The sequence below is a fragment of the Dendronephthya gigantea genome, unplaced genomic scaffold (genome assembly GCF_004324835.1).
Source record: "Dendronephthya gigantea isolate DGI-Jeju-01 unplaced genomic scaffold, DenGig_1.0 000089F, whole genome shotgun sequence".
Taxonomy (NCBI): Eukaryota; Metazoa; Cnidaria; class Anthozoa; order Malacalcyonacea; family Nephtheidae; genus Dendronephthya; species Dendronephthya gigantea.
In genome coordinates this window covers 277,512-293,406 of record NW_021163099.1, presented here as the reverse complement: position 1 = coordinate 293,406, position 15,895 = coordinate 277,512, and the positions used below count along the sequence as shown (strand labels likewise).

The window sequence follows — 15,895 nt, the reverse complement described above, 5'->3', positions numbered from 1 at the left end:
AGAATTATCAAGCCGAAGTTTGACATTCCTAAATGTAGGTCAATCAGGCCAAAGTGGTTTGGAGACCACGTGGTTTGGAGACCACATAAAACTACAATACAATCATTAACGATGTTGAGGTAAATTTATGCAAAAAATGTTGTCTTTCTCATCACATGTCTATTGTATTTGGCACAGATAAACCAATAGCAATCTTCTAATTAACATATTTTTCAAGTCAAGGGTGACGAGGTTAGCAATGCCATTGGTAAATTTGGCTAAAATACATGCAATAGACACCTGACGAGATGAATTGAATTGTTCTCTTATTTTAGTCTCAAAACCATGTATATTCTATTAACTGTGATCAGGCAAAAGCCCTGCCATTGCCTGTGGCAGTGAGGGATTCAGGGGAATTTCACGGTCTAATTTCCTATTTAAAACACCTAATAACATGTTTAATTGGCTCATAAAAATACAGTAAGAGCTATATATAATTATTCACTTTAATACACATTATATCAATTAGTCAACACGTATAATTAGATAACGCTAAGTCACGCAAAAGTCGTCTTTTCCACAAATTGCATCGTCATAAAACTTCCAAAACAGAAGAGAGCTACAACATATTACGTATTACGGCAAATTCGGGGTAATTTTACAAACGAGCTCTGTCATCGCCATTTTATTATCTCAGTACCGGTCCCATATCGTTGAAAGCAGCGCTAGAAGTGTAGCGATTAAACTGTGTTAAGCTATATTTGCCCCTGCTCTTCGTAAGGAGGGATACTCTAAAGCAAACCAGACAGCACCAAGTGTCCAGGATAAAAACTGCGCTAAACAAAACCACAAAAGTGATGTCTTGGCAAAAATGTTGGATGCGGTTAAACGCCCCAGCAAATATCCTAGTTGAAGTGCGGCAACTGACGAAGATTGGTAAAAGGCTGCGTCTTTTTGATGTGTTATTTTAGACAAGAGAGAACAACCCAAAGAAAAGGAAAAGAATGGCATTCCAAGACAGATGTAAGGAAAGAGAATATAACCACCGTAAACACCGAACGCGATGTCCCAACTGAACGCAATAAAGCTTAACAACGTTAACGCAGTTAACTGGATTAGCATAGAACAAATTAGCAATTGGGTCTCATGGTAATATTTCGCAGCAATGTAGAACAAGATGAAAAGAACCATTGAAAATAAAGAACACACGAGGAATAACATTTTCACATGAACGAGTTGAAGATGGAAGTGGTCTTGTGCAAGCAAGGGGACATAAATTGTTGTCGTGTTTGAGTAAAAGAGGCTTAAAATTACAAGGTAAAATATCAAGAAAATTTGAGAATAAGAACCATATCTCTGTTCTTCATTGGAATCTTGAGTTTCAAGAACATCATCATCGTTATCATCTGCCACTTTCATTGTTCCAAACTCGTCAGGAAGCCAAAGTGAAATTACGAACATTCCAAACCATAATATTCCACAAACAATACCTGGGGAATTACCAGCATCAATTTTCCAACCAAGAATATTGGCATTAAAGGTAAAAAATACGCCAACTGTCGGACCAAAAAGAGTTCCCAAGGTTAATATTCCATCCAACATTATAAAAATTTGCGCGCGGTGTTCTTTTGGTGTATACAATGTTATTTGCCCAAAAATAACTCCAATACATCCACTGGAAAAACCAGCTAACAATCTGCCTGCCAAGGGAAAATAGGCAGAGACTGGGATTGAATATATAACATAGGAGATGACCCTCAAAAACATACTGACGACGATGATACATTTATAATGTCCAAATTTATCCGCTAATTTCCCAATGATAGGGCTGGACCAAAGAGAGTTCAGTTGGTATGCTGACATAACAATTCCAAAGAAAGTTATATTTTGTCCAAGCGATTTGACGTAATACCAGGCAGTCGGTACAATGATGAAAATATCGAGACCAGTAAGAAAATGGCGCAGAAAAAAAGCGTAGAACACAAATGGCTTCAAATATGTAATCTCCATTTTTAGACTCAATAGACCTGGTAAAAAGAAAAAGGGTAAATATTAGAGTGAAATATTGAACAATTATTTTATGGTTTCAGTATTTCGATAGTTTGATCCAAACACGGGCTTCGACCAATCAGAAGATGCGTGATATTCAATCATTTTATTTAATGACACTATATCTCCAGGAGGAAATTAAATTTTAAACTCAGTAGGGATCTAAGGATAGTTGAAAGTTAAACACGCCAGGTCGTGCTAAGCAACTAGACATTTGTCCCAACATACACGTTTTGACTTTAATATGGCAGTAAAAATATAAAGTACTAGGTTAAACATTACCCTTAATCAAACAGGGATTACTCAAAGTACACAAATTACGTTTGCTGTGATATTGTTTCTCATGCAAAGCGGGCCAAATTTTCTCAGTTTAGCATTACAGGATTCGGCAAAAAACACCATGTCTCTTCTCTTTGCAGTAAGCAACTGTGACTACATGAGCTACATGTACATGATAGCAACAAATGACCCGTCATTTCAAAGGAATAGCCAAAATAGTTGCGTTGTAAATAATGTAAATAAACCGCGGTGAACTTCGACGCGTAAATCGATACAACGCAATATACTTATAATCAAAACTGTATACCGCCAAAATGATTTGATTGCATGTAGCTGTTACGTACATTGAATTGTGAAAGAAAGCGCAATAATGTAATACCAGAATATAATATTTATGGTGTACTTCCGTGCGCAGAGAATTCTTTACGTAAATTAAGGCATACACGGGATCCAAGGAGGAAATCTCTTTAGAAATCTCTTTTTGAGGACAAATTGACGGTGTAGGACAAGCCCCGTAAAAAGGGCTGTCCACAAGATGCTCAGAATTCATCGCGCAATAATTTACGCGCACCTTTAGACTTTAAGTTTGCCCTTTCCGCTTTTTTTTTGTATTTAGGCGTTCGGCTGTTTGGATAGAAGAGAAGTTGCTCGGAATAAGGAAAAATGGTCAAAAATGGTAAATTTCCGAGCATCCTGTGGACAAATATCGCTATATGCGTATACGAGGGCTATGAATCTGAATTTGTGAATTTTAATTAAGTTGCATGGGTTGCACTTGATGACCGCTTCTAGATGCCTTTTCTAAAGAAAGCTGAGATATTCTGTGATTCGTGTCGTAAGATTATGAACGAATTACAAAATATATTAATTTGGAACAGAATAGAAATGCATGCAGGTGACCACGTCTGTCAGAAGTGTCACGTGTACTGGCAATGTGCGCCAGTGGTACAACGAGTAGGGATTCCACCACATGATCTTATCGCAATTTACTACGGGCTGGTTAGATCTGTTTCAGAATATTATTGTACAGTGTGGCATTCTGGTCTGCGTGGGTACCTATCTGTCTGACGAAATTGGGAAAGTTCAAAAAGGCGGATTGAGGGTTAAACCGCCAGGTCGATCTTACAGTGAAGCGCGAGAACTGCTGCAGTGTCCTAGACTTGATAATCGTAGAAGCGAACTTTGTGCGAAAACAATTAAAAAGATACCATCAGGCGGCCGCTTATTGCGCCACCCAACCCTGATTGAAGACGAACATCGATATAATTTAAGAAACATTCAACAGTTTTCTTCTTTTAAATGTAGAACAGATATACAGGGTGTATAAAAAAAAGGAGACCTTTAGAAGTCAAGCTATTGTTAAAATTTGAATGCCTTTTCAATTGCATTTGCACATATACTGAACCGTAGTGCGTGAAATATTGATGGCGTGCATGCATACATTAAAAAAAGGAGACCTTTAGAAAATGAATTGACGTTTGTACACAAGATTATCTGCTCCTGGGAATTTGAAAATAACTTTAATAGCATAAAGAAAAATAACGACCCAAAAATATTCAAATGACTAAGCACAATGTATGGTAGATTGTTTTAGCTGTTCCTTCAAAAAATGAACAAATATTTGCCATTAATTTTTAACACTTCATGCGAGTATTAGGGCTGTTCACATGAGTTAGAATTGACTTTGAATCCGGAATGGCTCAGCATGCATTTTACAAACCCTGGCTATTAAAATGTTTTCATGAGTCAGGAATGAATTACAACTTGATCTGACACAGATTCACTTGACATTGCGATCCGGATTAAAAATTACTGATAAATAAAACATCAAAAGAACTGAATGTCATGGACCATGTCCTTCAACGTGGTCTCCATTTCTCTCAACACAAACTATCGTACGCTTGTGCATATCGCGAACTGCTTTTCTGATGACGGCAGGCTGCCCCCGTAATGCATTACACTGTTCAATGATTACACTCGTTGCTGCATTTGAGTCTTTTCGCACGTTTTTAAAAACTGTACTTTTTACGGGTGGTTACGATCACGAAACCTTTCTCGACTCTATACTGCGAGTCTGGGTATAAGTTGAGACTACAAAAACTCTGCTTTGTACTGGTAGTGTGCTTAGTCATTTAAATATTTTTGGGTCGTTATTTTTGCTTATGCTATTATATATATATATATATATATATACACCCGTTAACAAAAACGTTGTCCGCAGATAGATATATAGATAGATACTCGAAATCTAATTAGAATTGCATATATTGTGTAATATGATTGAAATCCCATGCAAATGTAATCATATGCAATTCTAATTAGACTTCGAGTATCTATCTATCTATCTGCGGCCAATGTTTGACTTGCTACAAGTCGACAAAAATATCGGCAAAAAACCTCAAAAGGCTCGATTTTTACGCTAAGGATATCAAAATAATCCAAAAAGTGTGAACTAAATCACTGTAACCCGTTTTAGTTTGCATTTGGGCAATATTTTATAGATTTGGGCGCTTTGATGTGTAATATTGAATAATGAAATAAATCGCATGCATTTTAAAGTGAATATCATAGACATAGCGAATTCAGGCAACATATCGATGTAAAAAAGCATGTATCTACTTAGGACAATTTCCTCTTTAGAATGGTTCTATTTTTATTAAAATCAGTCCAGTATTCACACAAAATCGCAAATTAAAATAAGCTAGCCACTTTGAGATGCCATCTCATCCGGCGACAATGAGAATGACGGCTTTGATGACCGGCTAAACGGACATGAAATCTCGTCGATGTGCCGAACATATTATGTAACAAATGAGTAAAATTCTTTGTTGAGGTTAATTTGCATTCGATTCGACACATGAAAAGTTCGTTGTCGGAAACGGACCTCATGCATGTATAAAAATTTCAAGCAGTTCAAAGGCCATAAGAGTTCACGAGAGTGAAGGACAGTTCGCGATCAAACGCTAGCGGGAGCACTAGTTGTAACTTTTATCAACTCTTATTCTCGTTTGACCGGAGCTTAAGTCTTTCAATTGCTTCTTTAACATCAGACATATGGCTCGACTGCTATAGTTGATGTTATCTTTCACGGATCGTTGATCTTAATCTAAGTTAATCACATTTAGACACTTGCGCTTAATATAAACAGCTAACCCAGAATCTCGCTTGTGTTGACTCCGGTCGCACACAACGAATTCTTATTCTTTCCGGGGTGGGACCAGGAATCAACTAATTCAAATTCTGAGCAACAAATTGCTTTAAGGATTCAAAATAATCAAAGCATGAATCCGTGTTCGGCTTGGTTGCAGTTGCCATTAAGATCTAGAGTGTTCCTGAGAACGCAATGTTTCAAGCAAATAAACATATATCATATATATCATAAACATATACATCAAGCAAGTATAAGCATAAAATCTTCGCTGAGACGAATCAATAAACGTATTTAGAATCAAGCGAACCTATGTATTCTCATTGTAAGAATAATGGTGAATAAACAGACACTCATGCATGCATATAAAATTAAGAGCAGAGCGGTGGGCAAGGACGAGCGAACATTGAACTAAAATCGTAAGAAAGAACTACGAGAAAATTAGGTTTCTATTTTAATCAAATAAATTATAGCGATATTATAGCTGCGACATTCATACCTGATGATGGGAGACGACTATCAACACCATATATATATCGATGAGAATAACTTGTCACGGTTGGATTGAAGTGTGAAGACCTCTCACGGATTGCGTGGCAGTGGCGTAGCTAGCCCGACAATTTAGGGGCTGTTTACTCGAGATTCAACGAAGCGTGAGATGACTTTGAGGTATTGAAACGAGCAGATAACATCATCCTCGCAGTCGTATAATCACCACAACAATAGCATGTGCTTGTTTGGTGTCTTAAAGACTTATTTCAATATCTCAAAAGCCTCTCACGCTTCGTTGAATCTCGAATAACCGCGGGCTCATGTAAACAGCCCCTTAATCATGCTATGCTAATATTTTGGTGTTCATTGACTGTGAAAACAATAAATTTGTAAAGAAATGAATAATGATAATAACATAAAATTTGCATTGCACGACTAAATCGTCGGGCTGGCTACGCCACTGGTGCGTGGTTTACGGTATGTTTTAATGATCTATTCTAGAACTACGGAATCGGGGAATGGGGGAATCAGAAAATGGGGAAATTCAATTCTAACTTTCCATTTCCCCAGCTCGTCACTCCTCATTTTTAAGATAGCCGTTACTCGTCTAAAGTCATTTTTTACTTGTCTGCACTCGTTTGTCTCTCGCCTGTTACCGACTGTCACTCGTCTGATACTCGTCTGTTACTCGTCTGTATTCGTCTGTTGCTCGTCTGTATTCTTCTGTGATCGTCTGTTATCCGTCTGTAGTTTTAGAATAGATCATATTTTAATAATATGTTTTGTGAGAAATGCTTATAAACCCTTCCGATAATTACGTGATTTAACGTCGCAATATTATCGTTATAAATTTATAACCAGCTTAATTGAGATGGATTTCAAGTTTTACGCTCACGAGCCACGTGCAAAAATGCAAAACAGCCTTCTTTAGAAAGAAGTTACAAGGCAAAGTTCACCCTGGCTAATCGGTTACGTCTTAGAGAACTTGGACTTGGTGCAAATAAGTTATAATTTTATTTAATAAATCTACTTACTTTCACCGTTGCAGTTATTTAAACTTAAAGTAAGGTACAGTCCGTAATGTCAACAAACGCTTCGTTTACATTTTGAATTGGTATTGTGACTGCCATTATAGTCTGCCAAGCATGTCTTAATATTTAAATTAGGTGTGGTCATTATATGTATAACGTAAAGACGGTGCTTGTCAATTAATGCATGATCGTGATTATTAGTTTTTGTGAACAATTACTGAAGGGGGTAGTTCGGTACGGGTACGTTTTTTCTACCGTACACTGCATGATAAACGCAGTATTCTAAGTGTGTGTATTCCATGTGAATACTGGTTGGAATAAAACACATATTGCAAGCGTATTCCTACATGGAATATTAGTGTGAATACGGCATCGTTCACACGGCATCGTATTCCTAAGTATTCTAAGTGTGAATATGCTGTGAATATGCGCGTATTCCGACCAATATTCACGCTTGGAATATCTCACTTCTCGCTTAATCCATGTTTCCACAAGATAATTTCTGACACTGACATTTTTTAAACTTTATTTTGAATGCTCAAAAATGGAAGTCGAATTTTATAAATAAATAAAATAATTTGCCGCAAAAAGCGCGCTTTCAAGTTAATAAAAATTGATTGAGGATCGCGCATTCATACTTGTAAGAAAGCTTTTTAGCGAAAAATAAATATGGGTCAGTACGCCAAGGGCTTAGTAAAGTCTGCAAACTCTGGTCGCGGCTATTTGTATGCAGCGATTCCCACGAAGAAAATGCGCAAAACAGAAATGAGATTGCATGGCGAGATGCACACGGTACATTATGTTACTTGTTCACCAGTGTACAATGAAAACGAATACTATACCTATAGACTTACCCTATAGCCTATGACCATGTGGTGAGTATCTTTACATTTCTTTCACGAATTACCTTGTGATAAAACGTTTTTGGGTTATGCGTTGACAGTCTGTGCGAATGTTTAAGCAGTTATTGTCCTTCAAGCTTATCTATGAACAAAAATATCAATATGAACAAACATGATCTTTAGGTTGCCATATTAGTTTGCATACCATATGCCATGATAAGATTATTTGAGATTTCGTACAGTTCTCAACAGATCACTGAAAATGTGATGCTTAATGTTTACAACATTTGAACACTATCCATTATTGCTGTAATTAATTGCAAATTATCTAAATCATAAAAAACTGGTTGCATACAGTAATTATTTTTACAAATGTACCTAAAAAAAGCTCTAAGCTGTTAAGATTTTTAATCTTTGGGCAGTGGTTGTTAAGACTTCAGTTTTTTGGCAATCAGTTCATAGCTACACTGTGGTAAACACTTAACTTCCTAAATTATAGCAATGTTGTAGTATATATGAAACATCATTGCTCTTGGATTATGTCAAGCAAAGTGAAGAGTGAATTGTTGAATATACATGTAAATATTTTATTTACTTAAAAAAACACAGTCTGGCTTGGACTTCTAACCTGTTAAGATTTTTAATCTTTGGGCAACTGGTTGTCAAGTCTTCGGTCTTTTGGCAATCAGTTCACAGCTACACTGTGGTAAACACTAACTTCCTAAATTATAGTATTGTTGTAGTATATATGAAACATCATTGCTCCTGGAGTATGTCAAGCAAAATGAAGAGTTAATTGTTGAATATAGTAATTATCTTTATTTACTTGAAAAACACAGTCTGGCTTGGACTTCTAAGCTGTTAAGATTTTAAATCTTTGGTCTTTATAGTACATCAGTTCATAGCTACACTGTGGTAAACACTTAACTTCCTAAATTATAGCAATGTTGTAGTATATATGAAGCATCATTGCTCTTGGAGTATGTCAAGCAAAATGAAGAGTGAATTGTGGAATATATACGTAATTATTTTTATTTACTTAAAAAAACACAGTCTGGCTTGGACTTCTAAGCTGTTAAGGTTTTTAATCTTTGGGCAGCTGGTAGTTAAGACTTCAGTCATTTGGCAATCAGTTCATAGCTACACTGTGGTAAACACTTAACTTCCTAAATTATAGCAATGTTGTAGTATATATGAAACATTATCACCCCTGGAGTATGTCAGACAAAATAAAGAGTGAATTATTGAATATGTATGCAATTATATTTATGTAAAATTTTATTATCATAATTAGGGCAGGTACTAACATTATAAGTGCCATATATGTATACAGAATGATAAAGTGTAATCAACTAAAAAGTAGAAGTTTAGGTGAAACATTGTTAAATATACATGTAGGAAACAACTAAGAAACACAGTCGGGCTTGGATTTCTAAGCTGTTAAGATTTTCTATCTTTGGGCAGCTTGTTGTCAAGACTAGTTTCTTTCGGCAAGTCAATCTAAGTATTTAACTCTCTATTGATATAAGTATCAGTGTTATTTTAGAAGACATGATCAACATGTGTTTTCTGCATTATCAGTTCATACTTTCACTGTGGTAAGTGTTTAGTGTTCATAGTAGCACTAGGTACCAACATTGAACAGTACATATGTATGCATTTGAATACACTTTGCAACAATCAATGGCAATACTCCTAATTTGCACAAACCACACTTGGCAGCCTGATTTATTTCAGGCACTAATTGTCAACCAGGTTTTTTATAAAGACAAAATTCAACGTAGAGTAAATAGGATATAAGAAAATGATTTGTCATGATCAATCATGTATAAAGTCATTCCATGTAATTAATTATTTGGTAGTGCATGATTTTATGAATTTTTCTATTTGCCTAATTAGGTAATAATATAAATAAATTACAAAAAAGTTGTGCTGATGCCAACCATAAAAGCGTTGGTCTCACATTTCTGTCTGTCTGTGTGATTATTCTGTCTGATTTTGATACCACATATTGAGCTCGTAGTCATGGCATTCCAGGAAGGCAGGATAGCTATTGAAACATTCATATCATTCCATGGTTGCGATGTATAGTTTCACTACATATGTACCGCCAATATATTTCTATCTGTCCGCATCTTATTTGTGCAACAAACTGAACATGGTTAAAACATTTCCAAATGAAGTTCGTAGGTGACTAAGGTGAGTTACAGTATTACTTATTTCATTATTTATATCAGCATTTTCGCGCCGCTATCGTCAATAGCTGACACTAGCAGGCGATTGCGGAATCACAACAAGGCTATATATATATATATATATATATATATATATATATATATATATATATTTGGCACTATAGACAAAATTAGCGGCAAATTTTTACAGTGAATGTCTCGCTTATTCTATATTTATTCAACAGCACTTAATAATATGACCAAGTGTGAATATCCAACCTCAAAAATTATTCACGCAATATTCCAACATATTCTATGTGAGAAATGGGGTGTGTTTTATTCACAAGTATTAACGTCGGAATACCCCAAAATATATTCCGAGGATATTCACAGTGAATATCTGTAAATATGTGTGAATACTAATCATATATTCGAACTCATATTCGAACTCATATTCGTACGTATTCACCTGTGAATACTCGGCTTTCATGATCATGCAGTGTAGTTATCGACAAAAACGTCATAAACGAAAGCTATATACTTACATGAAATACTTTAAACGAATACTGCCGTAACATGAGTGGAAAAACCGAGCTTTAAGGTCAACGTAAAGTGAAACAACAAACAACGACGAACGAAGCGTGTCGAAACGGCGAGTATGTCAACATCTTCGTCTATTGACATGGATATCGAATTGCACCTGAAGAGCAGCGGAGAGAAAGAAATCCTACCGAAAGAGGACGAGTCTACAGGGTGAGTAAAAAAACTGACACCTTTGAAATTCAAATTAGCTGCAATGTGTCATGAGACAGAAGTGAGACAGAAGTTGTCCAAAAGATCTTATGGGTATACGAAGCATATCCAATAAGTGACTAATAAGTGACTAACGAGACACACAAAAAAAAATAGATTCATTAGCGACCGATTATGATAATTCGCATATGGTTAAACGAGAATTGGAAGTGCTGGTCGCTATGTTGGATGAATTGAGAGAAACCTGTCCGTGTTGGTATGATTTATTGAGAACTAATAAAGAGAAATCAGATGGTATCATATGGTATAATGAACAAAAGAAACGAGCGTTAGAATTTAATAAGGATATCGAGGTATGGTTGGCTGAAGCACGGAGCAAAGAATAGAAGAATAATTTGATGAATTGTACAGGGTGAGTAAAAAAAACTGACACAATTCAAATTAGCCGCAAACTTATGGTTGGAATTTAACAATTCCCATTGTGTACAATCAACAAGACGTGGTTAATTAATGCGAAAGTGTTTAAACCAATTGAACTGATTTAACGTTCTTTTTTATTACAGAGCTTAGAATGCATTTAACTCCCAAAGGGAACAAACTTTATGTTCAAGGTCAATTAATGGGTTCTCTTATTTGATATGCTTCGTATACCCATTAGATATTTTAGGCAACTTGTGTCACATTACAGCCGATTACAGACACATTGCAGCTAATTTGAATTTCAAAGGTGTCAGTTTTTTTTACTCACCCTGTATTTAACGCCCTTGCGAGCTTTGCGTTCTGATCGGTCTAACTCGGCTAGTTCAAAAGATTCTAGTGTGACTTCAAAGATGAAAGAGAGTCTTAAAGTGGCGAAATTACGTGCAAAGGCTGAAACCCTGGAAAGGAAACAAGATCTTGAGAACAAAACCGAGAGACTACTGTTACAGTAACAGTTAGCGATTGCTGAAGCCCGTGAACGTGTATATTCGCAAGTTGAAGACCCAGACACGAAGAATGCTATGAACACCTATTATAATGAAATGACTTCGAAGGATGTGCCAGCTGCGCTGACGTCAACGAGTGCATTTGGGAATACAACTATTTCGACCACGTCAACAGTAATTGACACTACAGACACTGTCACAGCTGCAGAGATTTCATTATTCCCAGCAGACATTCCTCCTTTGTTCCTATCTTCTGATTCGAGATTCACTATCAACCCAGAGTTAAGTCAACCGAATGTATCTGAGATACCTAAGGAAGGATAAGGAATCGTATGGATTAATACTACTCTTAGACCACCTAAAGATTATCAAGATCGTCACCAGCCAGTATTTACGAATGTGTCAGCCAGTTCAGACGAACAACCTGTTTCTTCGACAGCGGTAAAGTCGACACGTCGAGACATCGATGAACATTCGACACGAACAACAGGTGTAACGTTTAGTGAAAAACAATTCGGATTGTTGATTAACAAACAATGCAACTTCACGGAGAAGTTAATGGAGCATAATCAACAAGTTCTTCTTCCTCGACTTCCTCTTCCAATGTTTAAGGGATATCCTATTGAGTACACTACTTTTATTCGTGGCTTCAATACGCAGTTTGGCCAGAAACTTACTTACGACCGTTTGCGCTATTTGGAACAGCACTTGGAAGGAGAAGCAAAGAACTAATAAAGGGATATTCTCATATGCAGCCGCGATAACGCCTTCATCAAGAAATTAATAGATTGGTCGGTTACTAGAAATACATGCATGCAGCAACCCCTCGCCTCGGATAAACGAAATTAGTTAAGCGTAGGGATGGTAACATGATTGTTAGAAAATTTATGTGGGTTAATTTGGGGGTTTTGGAGGGTACATGGTATGTGAGAAATAGAAATTGAGAAAAGTATGGAAACATTTTCCTGCCCGTGGAAACAGTGTAGTCATAGCAACTCGCAACGGCCGTACATTTTTAAAGAATCAAAGTTTACTGGTTTACCCTCATATTTTTGCGAAAAAATGGCAAAAATACGACAAGATTCTTACCTTTTTCTGGAAGTTAAGTTGCTCATCTATAGTCAGTGTTATTGTACATTATTTTAATTATTAAATACCATGAAATATAACATCAGACGTCTCATACAATTTCCGAAGTTTCAGTATGATGTTACGCCTCGACTGACCATTTGTTTTTTATCACGCGAATATTTTGATTTTCTTTTCATTCTGTTTCATTATGAAAACGGAGCTTATAAAATAAATTATAATGTCGTTTATCACATAACACATTCAGATTTATAGTGAAATACATTTGAGAATATTAAAGTTGTGTTTACCACAAAAGAATTACTTTTTAAAGCTGTGCCGGATGAAATATTATCAAGTGTAAAATCTTCCGACTTCATTATACATGGTGAATTCGGTGGAAATTTTTTTTTAAACCGTGAAAAGTCCTGACCTCATTCGAGTTTTCCTCTAATTTAATAAAAATACATATATATTTTATATTTATGAAAATATAAATTTGTAAATTTTATCAAAATTTTGCTAAATGACAGTTATTCATTGACGTTTAAAAATTTAAATTTTGTCTCGACCAATCAAGAGCTTAGTAGTTCACACTGGCGCATGCGCATAACGTAGAAGACCGTCCATGGCGTGAGGTCCATTGCAGAATGGCGGACGACTTTGATTTCGCATTTGCACATCGTGGGTGTAAATATCCGAGCGGAATTAGTACCCTCGCACGGTGCTCCGCACCGGCTCGGGAATCAAGTCTAATAACGACGGGGTTCTTGAACGTTTCTCTACGTTTTTGACACAGTGTACAAGTGCTATGCAGTCGTTATCTGATCTGAACATTTTAGACCATCCGCACATTTTACAGAATTATAGGCATTGGTGAAAAAACTGCCTTTGTATTTGCAAGATAGATTGAGACGTCAGGCGTCCAAGTCTCGCCTGAAAAACATCAGCACTCCCATGATTTCAACATTATTCGCAGATTTTATAGAAGAAGAAGTCAAGGTTGCCACTGATCCTACATTTTCCAGAGAAGCCTTTAAGGTACGGAGCTTTGATTTTAAGGTACGGAGCATCGATTTTACGAACTAGCGTAAACTTATCGACCCTAAAATTAAGAGCAATACAACGAAGATAGATCCCTGTCCTTTTTGTAAGGAAACACACGATTTGGATGACTACGAAAAATACTCAAAAAGGGAAATGATTGCATGGAAAAAGAGCCTTTCTTTCAGAACACCGATCCCGAGGCTGCTTGCAAAAGCGGATTTGTAAAATTTGCTCTAAACGACATCCAACTGGTCTCTATCAAGAAAATTTTCGCTTTGAAATGGAGTAACCACTCAAAGATAGTAACAAAAAGGAAAATAAAAATGAGAATAAGAACGAGAAAGCAAATACTACAGTTATCATGACTGTGAAGTCGAATTCAAACACTATGCCAGAACAATTGCTTGATCAAGAAAACGCTTCGGAGACTATGCCTTTCGTGCAGCTTATGCTAAGATCACCCAGCGCAGAAGTTATGACGTATGCTATGCTGGACAGCTGTTGCACAGGAATATTTGTTTTCGAAGAACTTCAACAACAACTAGATCTGGAAGGTGTAGATTCTCATGTTCAAGTGAAGACAATGAATGGACAGCAGCTTTATAACGTTAAGGTTTTGAGAAACTTTGGTCGAAATTCCATCAATTTACCCAAAGTTTACACGAAAGATGAGATTCCAGCTACGGAGCAAGACATCCCTCAACCAGAATGTGCCAGAAAGTGGCTCCATTTGGTTGAAATCGCAGATCATATGCACCCTTTCATGTCTAACATTAAAGCTAGCCTTCTATAATTAGTCAAATTGTCCAGAAACAATTGAACTTAGGGATATGGTGGCAATTAAGTAAGAATAGTGGCTCATTTGTAATCAGGACATTTGCTGGTTGGACGATTGTTGGACCAAATTTAATATCAACGAGTGAAGACATTGCAATCAATTGCAATAGGACCGTTTCAAAAGAAACTGGTATCTTTCCATCACAAAGAAATCCTTTTTCCGTCAATAAAGTGGTCAAGGAAGTAATTACGCCTGAAGCTTTCAACAAGATGATGGAAATCGAATTCAGCGAAAGAAGAGTCACGGACGAATGTAGCCATTCCCAAGAAGATAAGCTTTTCCTTAACACTGTAGAAATGGCGAGAAGATGTCATAATGCCCAGCAATAGAACTCAAGCTGAGATAAGAGCAAACTCGTTAAAGAGGAAACTTTTCAGAGACCGTCGTCTGCACGAGCAATATAATGAACTCATGAAAGTGTGTATTTGTGTGGTATTTGCCCCACCACGCCGTTTACTACCCGAAGAAGCCCAAAAAGGTCCGCGTGGTGTTTGAAGGAGTATCGTTAAGTGCTAGGTTTGAATTCGAAGGAGTATCGTTAAATGACAATCTACTACAAGGACCAGATCTTATAAGTTCTCTTGTTGGCGTGTTATTACGATTCCGTCAAGAAATTCATGCCTTTATGGGCGACATAGAATTAATGTTTTACCAAGTCATCGTTCCTGAAGATCAACGTGATTTCGTCCGTTTTTTGTGGTGGCCTGATGGAGATTTATCGAAAGAGTTAGTGGAATATCAAATGAATGTCCACATTTTTGTTGCGGTATCATCTCCAAGCTGTTCCAACTTCACTCTTCGCCGTGCTGCTGACGATGTCCAACAAGAGATCAGTATCGAAACTGCCAAGTCTTAAGACGGAATTCCTACGTGGACGATTGTCTTCGATCAGATAGAGCAGAAAGCATCTGGGGAGCCAGATGTGACTGCCCATTATAGTCTGCCAAGCATGTGTTAATAATTATTTAAATTACGTGTGGTTATTATAATTATAACGTAAAGACAGTGCTTGTCAATAATTATTAGTTGTTGTGAACGATTAGGATCCGTTGAACGAGAGAATCCGTTGATAGACGAGATTAACTCTAGCTCGATTCAAGATCTCTATTCTCGATTCATGAACTTAACTCCTGAAAAAACTATTTGGTTGACAAAATTCGCCCACCAAGCACTTGTTCGCCCAGGTCTAATCCAAAAACGTCGAGGTTTCGCCTGACGTTTTCGGTTCAGGCGTTTTAAGACTTGTTTTAAAGTCGGCAATGAAAAAAC

At 36.7% G+C, this 15,895-nt stretch overlaps 1 protein-coding gene across 6 annotated transcripts; it reads right to left on the bottom strand.

Annotated features, from left to right (window-relative positions):
* Positions 1 to 263: 263 nt before the first annotated feature.
* LOC114533378 (tetracycline resistance protein, class H-like) lies at positions 264 to 10,825 on the bottom strand. Of its 6 annotated transcripts, none has more exons than XM_028554889.1 (6): positions 10,540 to 10,825; positions 10,274 to 10,307; positions 8,449 to 8,541; positions 7,833 to 7,962; positions 6,597 to 6,691; positions 264 to 2,006 (listed from the first exon to the last, which is right to left on the bottom strand). In XM_028554889.1, exon 6 carries the CDS (start codon positions 1,987 to 1,989, stop codon positions 730 to 732), a length of 1,260 nt encoding a protein of 419 aa, XP_028410690.1. In that variant the 5' UTR covers positions 1,990 to 2,006; positions 6,597 to 6,691; positions 7,833 to 7,962; positions 8,449 to 8,541; positions 10,274 to 10,307; positions 10,540 to 10,825; the 3' UTR covers positions 264 to 729. The 6 variants fall into 6 exon arrangements, with proteins under 6 accessions (XP_028410690.1, XP_028410693.1, XP_028410694.1 ...); XM_028554892.1 differs by having other exon boundaries at positions 7,833 to 7,885; XM_028554893.1 differs by lacking the exon at positions 6,597 to 6,691.
* Between the last annotated feature and the right edge of the window lie 5,070 nt (positions 10,826 to 15,895).